This window comes from Hydra vulgaris, chromosome 15, assembly GCF_038396675.1.
Source record: "Hydra vulgaris chromosome 15, alternate assembly HydraT2T_AEP".
Lineage (NCBI taxonomy): Eukaryota > Metazoa > Cnidaria > Hydrozoa > Anthoathecata > Hydridae > Hydra > Hydra vulgaris.
The window spans coordinates 20,169,948-20,182,500 of NC_088934.1; the positions used below are offsets into that span (position 1 = coordinate 20,169,948).

Here is a 12,553-nt window from a genome sequence, read left to right on the forward strand (position 1 = left end):
AAATCTTTGCTTGATTATGTACTGATGATCATACTTGTTACAGAAAACTTCAGAAGTTAAAAATAAAAAATACAAAAAAAACAACAAACAAACAAGAAAAATGCAATACTAAATCTTTTTTCTAAATATTGGTTTAAATAAATAATTTAAAGTTAAATTCTATAAATAACTTAATAATAAACTGTAACAAAATTCTCTTTTAACAATTTAAACGAAAAATAATAATCTAATAAATAATTTAAGTTTATATATAAAAAAACGAAAAATCACAATAATAATCATTATAAGGTAAAGAATTTCTGGTGATTTCGAAACATAAAATTTTAAAATTGAGAAAAATAACAAGGTAATTCGAAAAAGAATAAGAGAAGTACAGATTAAAATTTTGAAAAACAAGTTGCAGCATTGTTTTTATCTCAATCTCAAGATCGTCACTGCTAACACGTAGTCTTAATTTGTCAAAGGCTTTGTATAATTGAAAAAATATACTATCAAATATTATCATATAAGCAACCAGTTTTCGTCATTAAAAAATATTAAACAAAAACAGATCTTAAATCTGATACTATAATGTCAATATCGTTCTCTGAAGTATCCCTACCCAAGCTTAATCTAATAGCACGCTTTGCAATTTCTTCAGCTATGCCGTGGGCCAGCAAAGAAGCCGACACACTTTCTCCGTTTTCAGAATGACAAGCGGCACCAACGCTTGCTAGCAAAAACTTGCATCGATTTAATACTTCTCTTCCATTCAACGTATAGCTTGTTATAGATATGTTTAATGTATTAGATAGAGTTGCGCACGGCATTTCGTTATAACTGATGCACTGGGGAAAAGCTTTATCTAACTGAAACTTTAAATAGCCTTTCATCTAAAATATAAAAATATATTACTAATTATAAAACCAAAGAGGTATAATAGACTAGCTGGAGGGAGAACAAAACTGAAGATGGTTTTAAATCGTGGTGCAGTCTTTTTAGTATAACTAAACGCGTCATTTTGAAAAGGACACATGTCAATCAATTAAAACTTTTCAGGATCAAAAAATTTGATTTTTTTTAAAAAAAAAAGTCTAAGATACTTATGAAATTGGAGCATGAATATTGGAGTAGATATATAAAAAAACATATAATCTTTGTGAACTTTTGTTTTATAATTTTATAAAAATGTATTTATTATTAAATATTTTTAAAATTATCTAATATCTAAACTTTTGGACTAATGGCTTTTTTAAAATGAATTATTGTAAACAAAAATTCATAAATTATCAAAAAATTGTTAATTAATCGACTTTTATTTCTCGGCATTTTCGGTTTTCAAAGTTGTTAATACCTTTTTTTTAAAAAAAAAAAATCAAAAGATAACAAAAAAATTAGAAAAACTGTTAATCAACCTTTTATTTCTTGGTATTATTTGTCAAAGTTTTTGGACATTTCTGTAAAGAAGTTTTTATACTCTGCTATTAAACATATTTCTCCTTTTTTTAAAATAGATTTTTTTTTCATTAATTGGGACTTTGCCAGCATATGCAAAAGTATTACTTGATGGTTAGGGTGGTTTGGTACCCATCCTTTGTAAAAACTGAAATCACGACAACGCGTGAATCAATAAAATCACGCGTTGTTGCAAGACCAGCTACGGTTTTAGAGAATATGAAAGATGACACTTTCAAAATACAAAACTTTTTTATCCTTGGTATTCTTTTGACGTGTCAATCCACAGATAGTACAAGTTTCTTATAATGGTTCAACCATTGTTTCTTCATTTTTAAGCCTTCTTATTTCAAAGTTATCGATAGCCTCAGCTATAAGATAAGATTTTTTATACATTATATACTAGGTTGGTGCTCCAAATTCTGTCATTTTTTCCAATATGTCTTGCTGTCCGAAACATACTATTATTTGGCAGTAATAAATTACTACTTTTGGGTATGTAATATTGAATCTCATTTATATTTATACTTAGTTCAGCTACCAGTAGTAAAAGACTTTCAACCAGGGCTTTTCAAAATACTTTTCAATCAAAAACAAATGGATTGAAAAGTTTAACGGCACTCAGCCATTGTTTTATAGGAGATACGTTGATGACATTTTCGCATCTTTCCCATCTAAAAATCACAGTGTAAATTTTCTTGATTATTTTAATTCTAAACACCCGAATATCAAATTCACTTGCGAACATGAACAAAATGGTAAATTACCTTTTCTTGATGTTTGTTTTGAAAACCAAAATAACCTGATAACTAGTATATACCATAAAAAAAAACTTTTACTGGGCTATTGACTAATTACTTTAGTTTTACATCATTTCAATACAAATTGGGGCCAATTAAAACTCTCATTGACCGTACATTTAAAATAAATAACACTTGGGCCGGATTTCATGAAAATATTCAGTCAACTAAAATAACTTTACTTAAGAATCAATATCCTAATAAACTAATAGATAATTCCTTAAAAAAATATTTGGATTTTAAACACTCTGAACCTTTTGAAAAACCTAAATATGAATGTAAATATTTTAAATTACCCTATATTGGTGAACGAGCTTTAAACGCTCAAAACAAAATATCGGAGTTAATAAAGCTGTTTTACAAAGAGAAATTTATCATAAAATTGGCATTTACTTCTACTAAAATTCAACAGTTTTTTTCATTAAAAGATATTATTCCCAGAAATTTAAAATCGTTGCTTATAAATTTAGTTGTGCAAACTGTAATGTTTGTTACATAGGGCGAACTGTCTGACACATTTCTCAACGTATTGATGAACATTTTAAGGAAGATAAAAAATCACATATATTTCAACATATTAAATCCAACATTGATTGTTTTAATAAAGCAACTGCAAATGTTTTACCATTCTGGTTTCTGCCAATAGGGAAACTGAATTAGAAATTAAAGAAAATCTTTATATAAAATGGCAGAACCCTGAGTTAAACAAACAAGTTAGGCACAGAGGTATTGAATTGTTCTAATCTAACTTATATTAACATCCTGTCCTTTATTGTACAATACCTTTTGTGTAATGAATGTTAACTGTAAATTTGAGTGTATTTTTATTATTTCCTTTGTATTATATATTTTATTTTAATTATCTATTATAAATAGTTTTTTTGAATAGCAATTTTTAATGGATTTTTAATTAATTTGTAACCTATATATTAAAAAATTTTATATTGGCCATTTTAAACTGATGATGAACTTAGTAAGTTCGAAACATGTATTTTAAACTAAAAAGTGTTTTTTATTTCACTAAAATAATAATATCATTTGTGCTCACCAGACCTTTCGGAAATATATATATATATATATATATATATATATATATATATATATATATATATATATATATATATATATATATATATATATGTAAATTATTTTAGTGTATTTTACAAATAGAGTGCTCAATGTTTTTAAAGAACAGAACAATAATAAGTGTTTTTTACTAATTTATATATATATATATATAATTTTTAACAGAATGATCGGAATATTTTAGTTCGTATAATGTGTACATGATTTTCACATTGAGTTTTGATCTATATAATAAGATGATGTGTTTTATAGTAGAGCACATATTTAGCAGGAAATGACTCAATAGGCTCCATGTACTTTAAGCTCATTTTATAAATAATTTTTTATAAAATAATTTTTTGTGACATTGAACTATGCATTATTCTTTTAAATAAACGTTTTAATTCTTTCGTTTTAACTATTTTCCGCAGTTAAAAGGTTTATAACATAATGGTATGGTAGCAGCTGTTGTTGTGTATAATATGCAGTTATGTTATAAACTATATGCTGTAATACTATATGTTATGACAATATAATTTTATATATGTTATAAGCCAAATCCAGTAGACATTGTTAGGTATTCTATAAAATATCTAGACAACATAAAAGTGAATGCAAAAAACAATTTAAATGTTCAATAACAAAGAATGTTTATTTAATTTTGTTGATTATGTTTACTATTTGGCTGTACTACACATTCTAGAATGTGTAGAACGCATAGAAAAATAAGATAATTTTACTTGGTTTCCCTCAGCTAGTATAATATAGTACTATTTTACTATTACTATATTTTACCTTTTTGATAAAGCAAGGGAAAAAGTGTGGTGAGCTGCGATTTGCAATCATCATAAAAATGTATAGCTAAATAATTTAATATAAATTAAAGTTAGTGTTAGAAACAAATATAATAGCACATAACTGATGTTCAAAATTTGCAAAATAAAATCATCAACTTTTTATAAATAGGCTTGATTATTCAAATATTAAACATCTTTATATATAAGCAATCCAGTAAGATGCCGTTTTTTTATTGCAAACCAGTGAAATTACTTCCAGAAACTTACCTAAGCAAAAGTCTGCATAAATGCAATACATTATAAATGCATTAATTGCTAATATTATATACTAATAATACTATTTTACTAAATGCAACTAAAATTTGTTCAAATGTTGCTTGATTGTTTACATGAACTTGCGCGCAACTAAACTTTATGAAAAATGTCTACAGGTTCTTACTTAATCAAGTTTCTACAACAAGTTTGCACTTAAGTGTATTTGCGCTGGTTTTGTATATGATTGCAGTAAACACCAAAAAGTCAACTGTACATTTTTCATGTTTCAGAAATGTTTGTACATAACACAGTCTATATAACATGTTCACTACATAAACAAACAGATTAGAAACAACAATAACAAACATTAGAAACTTTTTAAAACGTTTTAATGAACATTACTGACTATCCATTGTTGCGACATAATCTGGAACAGCAGTATAATAAAAATTAAGAAAATTAATGAACATTTTTTATTACAAAGGAACCTGTTATATTAGTGTTGCGCTAATGACCATTTTTATTATATGCTCTTTTTTAATGTACAAATTATGTAAATTATTATGAAATTATGTACATATTAAATTGGTTTAAAAATTTTTTTTTTTCCTAAAGTGCACATTGAAACCTCTAATACTTATACATCTATTAAAATAAAAATTATAAATGGTAAACTATGCTGGATCTCAAAAGAAACAAAATTTTGTAAAAAATTTAAAAATAATAAAAAAAATTTATTAAATTGCATATTGAAGAAAGTTCTAAAACAGATAAGTACTTATCTAGTAACTTGAAAACTTGATTTGATGAAAAAGCAGTCAAATTTTATTCCCTTTTTTATCAACTTTTAGCGCACGAAGATTGATGTAAATTAATTAATTAAAGCCATTTTCATGCTTCCAAAATTTACGACTTTTCTCATTGCTTGATAAAAAAAGTATCATTGTAAAATGTTATTTTTAACTATGAATTTATTTGCATAATTCAAATTAATTTCATGTGAAAATGGAGCAAAAATGTTCAACTTGTTGTTGGTCAGATTTTATAATTTAAAAAATATATATATTTCAAGAAAATGAAAGAACTTTAGTAATTTTCATGTAACGTAATTTAACAAAAACATGATAAAGTTTTGTTTTTTATAAAATTTAGTTAAAAACTTAAATTTTTTAATAATATATGCAAAAGAATATTAACTGTTACGTTTTACATTTAAAGTTTTGAATAACGATGCTTAGTTAAAGCACATTTTAATATTAAATTTGTGCAACGTTTACTAAAATTCTGGTGCTTTTTTGTAAAGTTTTTGTTGCTTACAAAATGAACACTTACGTCATTACATTACATTACAATTCTTATTTGGGTAATATTTTTGTTTAAGTAAAACAACTTGTCTGTAAATGCAGTTAAGGGAAGGGGGGAGGGGAAGGGGGTCATCTATAAAGTACGTCACCTTATATTTGTCTATTTTTATCCCCTTCCTGATACAAATGATTATACATACCTGTACCCCATCTCCACCTTAACTAGAGCATAATGGATCTGGAAAAATAATTAGGATCCGGATTCAAATCTGAATTGAATTTTAACTTATTATTTAAGCCACTCGTAAGTTTAGTTACAAACAATCTACATGCAGTAAATGCTTGTTCACTCTCAATAGATACTGTTTAGATAATAAAGTCTCCAAATTAGAAAAACGTTTTTTTGTTGACTTAAAGACCAAAAATTCTTGAGAGATTTTATACTGAGATCTTCATTATTGTGATGTAGTGGGTTGATTTTAGTTGATGTAGTAGGTTGATTAAATGGCCAAATTTATTCATAACAGATGCACCATATGTTATGAATAAATTTCGCCATACTAACAATATCATTATTAAATTCTAATTTGAATTCACTTAACTTTTTACTCAATTATTATTGTAGGTTACATATTATTATTGTTGTCAATTATCATGTATATTATTATCTCAACAGTTTTTTCAGATGGCGTACTCCCGACAACACGTACAAGTCCAAGATTATAAAGGCTTCCATTTGTGTGCACATTAATGTTTATATAATGACACAATTTAATTGAATAAATCTGATTTTGTTAGCTTTCATGTCTTTTAATTCAGCTGTTAACTGAATCCTGATGTCTTTAGTATGGTCCATTCAAATATTTTTAATAGAAACCAAACTTGAAAGTAATATTATTTGGCTTAGCATTAATTTTGTTACCTTCTACTTTTAACAACAGTGTTAAATGAAAGTCCATCAACTTTAATGAGATCTGTTAGTATATATTCATCAATTTTAATGAGATCTGTTAGTTCAAATTAATATTGGCAATAGTATCTTTTGCTTGTATGAAACTTCTGAAATCTTTTTGGGATGAACTTTGAACTGTTTATGTAGGATTTAATAATGGCGATTCTATTTTATGTCTAATCTTTAAATGCTTTCGCATAATACTTGTGCAGCATCCTTTGATTGTTACAATGACATTAAAAGTATTCCACTGAACAGTTTTGTTTACTTTTCACTATAAGAAATGCTCCCAAACTAAAGCATTGCTTTTAAATTCTTGAAAAGTCATTTTAAGATTTTTTTTCTAAATTGCTTTGAAAAATATAATGCTTCAAAGTGCAAGTTTAAAACCATGACTGAGCTTTAATAGCACACAACTTTAACTTTATGAAAAGTAATTTTATGTAAAAAAACAACATGGAAACGAATACCCGAACCAAATAAATCTGGATCTCAAAAAAATGGTATGGGTACCAAGGTATTCGGTTCCAGATCCTAGATCTAACTATGCCCTACTCCTAATGTGATAGCAGTTTTTATGTCAACAATATTTTTTAAAGATTTAAATGTAAATACTTTGCAGCTTTTTAAAAATTCAACCTAATGAAAATAAGGCAAGACGCATAAATATAAGAAGTAAAATTTTCGACAAGCTATGGGATTTTCTTAATTAAATGACTTAATAATTACTATATTTATTATTAATAAGTATTAATAAAGTTGTCATACAAAAGTAATTTTTTAAAGTTGCTCTTGGTTTTGCGGAAAAAACTGTTATCAATTTGATAACTTTCATAAATGTTACAAAAAATCACTAAGGAATAGTGCTATTTTAAAATTGCCTTTGTTAATTCATTTAAATGAATGAGTTCAATACTTTTGCAAATTTTTATTATTTAAATATAATATTTAATAATTAAATATAGTATCAAAAAAACAAGTTTATTTTCCTCAGCCAGTCACCTCTGATGACTTTTTATATATTCTTTTAATTAGTATAGAATTCTTAACATCTTGTTAAAACTTCCAATACAATCCGCTTTACTGATTCACAGAAATCTGACCTAAAAGTTAAAACAATGATTTTACCTTATTTTTTGCGTATATAAGTTAAGTGGTATTCTTAGTAATAAGTTCCCCCTCTTTTGGGCAGACTCAAAACTTTTTAGCTTATTTTATTCTTCAGACTAATAGCTTTCATACAAAATAGCTAAAAACTTATTTTATAGTTTAAATAGGCAATTGTTTGATAAAGTTGTTGTGTGTAACATAAGTTAAAAGTGGAATTGCCCATATATATACATATACATATACACACACACACACATATATATATATATATATATATATATATATATATATATATATATATATATATATATATATATATATATATATATTTAACACTTTAAAAATACTTTTAAGCAAAACAGTTATTAAAAAAAAATCATTTTATCATACCATAACATGGTTTTAAAGTTGTAAGGGTTGTTAAAATGTGTTTTGACATTTATTTACATGCCTGTTGTCTAGCGTTAAAAATTGATCATAAAACCATAACTGAGAACTTTGATAATGTTATAGTGCATTTTTTTAACATAATTTACATGGTTTTTAATAATCATTTATACTTTTATTCTTACATCATTAATTGGGTCATTTTGATTTGTTGTTTTTTAATATTGGATTTTTTGTTACGACAGTTCAAATTAATATTGGCAATAGTATCTTTTGCTTGTATGAAACTTCTGAAATCTTTTTGGGATGAACTTTATTCTTACATCATTAATTGGGTCATTTTGATTTGTTGTTTTTTAATATTGGATTTTTTGTTACGACAGTCACGGTTATGACCGTGATGACAAAAAAAAAAAACATAAAAATGCTTGTAAAACTTCAAGTAAAAACTATGAAACTTAGCATATAATAATATCAATATTGGCTAAATACACACATCAAATAATTTTTTTTTTTTTGCATGCTGTTCGCTGCATTAAGTCTGACAAAGTTGTTTTGTTCAGAAGGGGTAAAAAGTAAGCGTTGCGACCGCCACGCTACATAGAGCTAATTTTTGAAAAAACCTCAAGTCTTTAATGGTGTAACTTTTGCATACTAAATCATATGATAGCATTTCACATTTCAAAACTTCAGATCGTTTTCAGTTCATTTTTAATAGCTTAAAGAGTGTCAAATGTTACAACCGCCACTCTATCGGAATTACCCATATATATATATATATATATATATATATATATATATATATATATATATATATATATATATATATATATATATATATATATGTATATATATATATATATATGTATATATATGTATATATATATATGTATATATATATGTATATATATATATGTATATATATATATGTATATGTATATATATATATATATATATATATATATATATATATATATATATATATATATATATATATATATATATATGGGTAATTCCGCTAGAGTGGCGGTTATCAAATTATAAATCTACCACTATGTGAATGCATTTTCTTGATAACTTTTTGAGAATGACTAACTATAAGAGTTTTACATTATTATTGTTAGTTTGTACATCGTATGCCTAAATAATATTTGTAGATTTCAGAGATTTCATTCTTTTTGAAAATATATTCAGAATATCAAAATACCATTTTGCAAAATGAAGATAAGATAAAATTTCTGATTTTTATTGCATCAAAATTATTTATCCATCTAAAGGATATTAAAAATCCAATATCAACATCCTACTTTAAAGTTGGGCAAATAATTAAAAATATTCTCAAATGTACCCAAATGCACCCAAGTTGTTTCTACAAATAGATAAGTATTAGTCTATTTTCTCCAAAACATGATTTTTTTTTCAACCAAAGTAGACACAATAATGACCTACAAACTTATTTAGTTAAACAATGGTTGCTTGATTCAACAACATCTTTGTTGTTGCATCGAGCAACAGTGCAGTTGATAAATAAGTAAATCTGTATCTAAAACTTTCTTGATTGTGGTGCCAACAAAAAGGTATACTCTTTAGTGAAACAACTTATGAATTAATTAAAAAAATTTATTTGAATAAAAAATAATAAAAAAAGCGCACAAAGTTATAGAACTACTATATGTTACAGATAGAATTTTGGAATATTACAGTCCAGTCCAATGTACCTAGGTTTAATCTGTGTGGGTCAGATAAAGAAATAATATTGAAGAGAAGTCAAAATCAAGAATTAAACTCTAAACGCAATGTTCCAACAGTCAAGCATATAGTATGGAGCTGTTTCACAAAGAAAGTAGATAGAAAATCTATTAACATTGATACAGAAATTAAAACTAAGGACAAACTTTACAATCACACATAACAATGACCCAAAACAGACAATGACATTATTAATTGGCAAAGGGTTGGTTAAGTAATGCTATCTAAGCATTGCCATGGTCATCCTTATTATCAGATTTGAACCTTTGGAACATTTATGGGACGTATTAAAAACAGAGTGAAGATACGCTATTTGTGAAATGATGCCAAATTAATGACTATAATATAGTTACTAAAAAGTAATTATATGTAAAACTTAAAAAAATTTTATATCTATTTTATAGTAATTATACTTTTCATTTACTTTATTAAAAAAAAAAAATGTCAATTTATACGAGTGAACAAATTATATACCTTTTCAAAATGAGCCTCATATACATTTAGGTTTTCGCTAACCAACCTAGCTGCTTCTCCAAGTCCAGCAATCATACATACATTCTCTGTCCCAGGTCTTTTTCCTTTCTCTTGCCCCCCACCATACAACATTGGATTTAATGGACACGAAGAGTGAACCCATAATGCACCTGATAACAAATAATACACACTCTAATGTTGTTACTACATTAAATATATATATATATATATATATATATATATATATATATATATATATATATATATATATATATATATATATATATATATATATATGGGCATTTCCATTTCTGTGCATGATTTTTTATTTTTCTTTGTTTTAACAATTAGAGGCTGGGACTTCTAACAATATACTATTGTGATTTTCTTAAAGAGCAATTATAACAAAAATATTTTTATCATATTTTAGGCTACCTGAATAAATTAAATATGTATATTTTTATCATTTTATTTTATTGTGTAAATGTCGCAATAATTTGAAAAATATACAACAATTTTCAAAACGCTATACTCTATCTAGAAATATTTAATGACTGCTATTTCTCATAGAAAATATATTAAATAAAAAATATATTAAATAGGAGTTGTAAAAATATAATATTTCACTCAAAATACTCACAAGCAATTTATTTTCTTAAAAATAGCATAAACTTTCGTGTGTGATCATTCATGAACTGCATTTAAACAATTGCTGTGACTCTTTGATACATAGTGCAATCCTGTAATTTTCTGGAAATCTTTACTAATATCTAATATATTATCTTAAAAAAAAGTATGTTACTGAACTTTATATCTTCAAGGAATTAAAGTTAGTTTATTTAGTAACTAAATTTTGCGTTTTTCTATTCCATGCACGATTATGCTTCAAACTTAATTTATTCTTTTATAACATTACTAGTGAACACCATTTTTTGTTTACAAAATTTTTATGTATATTACAATTAAATGAGAGTAAATTGGAGATTGCCAGTTTTATTTTTATGAACTTAATAGACAAAACATATACGAGTTTCCGTGCATAATTTTTTGGAAATACCCATATACATGTATGTGTGTGTGTGTATATATATATATATATATATATATATATATATATATATATATATATATCCTTAAGGTTGCCTGTATTCCTTTATCACCTATGATCATATGATCATGTGTACCAAAAATTAGACTAATAAAAGCAATTTTAAGGGTTGCCATGTTTTATAAAATAAATGAACCAAATGTTTGTAATTGCAAGAATAATAATATAAAAGAAATTTCAGATAATATAAATTATATAATTTTAAACTTGTTAGCATAATTTACATTTTACAAAACATATTATATACAATTATACATATTATATACAATACACATATTATATACAATTATAGATGTTATATACAATTATACATATCATATACAATTATACATATTATTCACTAAACCAGCCATTTTTGCCTAATACCATTGTTACCTCAGTAAACTATATTTTGTATAATGTTTTCTTGTTAACATTTTGTTTTCTGTTCAATTTAGAAATTAATAACATGGCAACTTTAGATCTTCTGCTGAGAAGTTGTTTGTTGGTAAATTTACACAAATTCTATCAACTGCCAGACTTCCTTCAAGAGAAGATGTTCTTTGAAGGTTGCTTTTTCACCATTTAGAAAAGAAACAAAAAGTGAAAAACAGTTTTCTGGCAACAATTGGAGCAGTTCTTATTGTATGGAAGCAAGGAAGAATACCAGCTAAAAAAATTGATAATGCGGAAAGAAAGTTAAAAAAACTCTAGAATGATTATCACCTGCTGAAAAAATACAGAAGATCAAAATTGGACAGGTGTCAAGTGAAAGAAGAAATTTTTCAGGCTGACCTTGAAAAACTTTTTGATATATCAACTCAGAATGCATCAGAAGTTATAAAAAATGAAGATAAAGCATTCTTATGCCAGTGAGAAGATCCATTAAGTTGTAGTATGGCAGGAATAGATCAGAATTTAATAGCTAGGGAAGCACGGAAACGAGTTCGAGAAACTAAAATGGAAAAGAGACATCAAAGCAGTTAAGCCGAATTGATGGGAAAAAAACAACTGGTTGTCAACAAAAAGTGGGTAGAATTGCCATCCCTTTGACTGGTGGTGGGATAGAAATATTGCTGGGCGTTCCAAAGATTGGTTGAGGTACGGGTGAGCAACAGGCTGATGCTTGTATGAAAGCT

The 12,553-nt window shown here is 25.8% G+C and overlaps 1 protein-coding gene across 2 annotated transcripts in view; it reads right to left on the reverse strand.

Moving 5' to 3' along the window:
• Positions 1-101: 101 nt before the first annotated feature.
• The window catches only part of LOC136072150 (selenocysteine lyase-like), a 14,402-nt gene continuing 1,950 nt past the window's right edge, over positions 102-12,553 (reverse strand). For both annotated transcript variants that reach the window (XM_065820769.1, XM_065820768.1), the window contains exons 3-4: positions 10,328-10,497; positions 102-872 (exon numbers count right to left, since the gene is read on the reverse strand). In XM_065820769.1, coding sequence (XP_065676841.1) covers positions 537-872; positions 10,328-10,497 — 506 coding nt within the window. In that variant the 3' untranslated portion in view covers positions 102-536. The remainder of the gene's footprint in view (positions 873-10,327; positions 10,498-12,553) is intronic.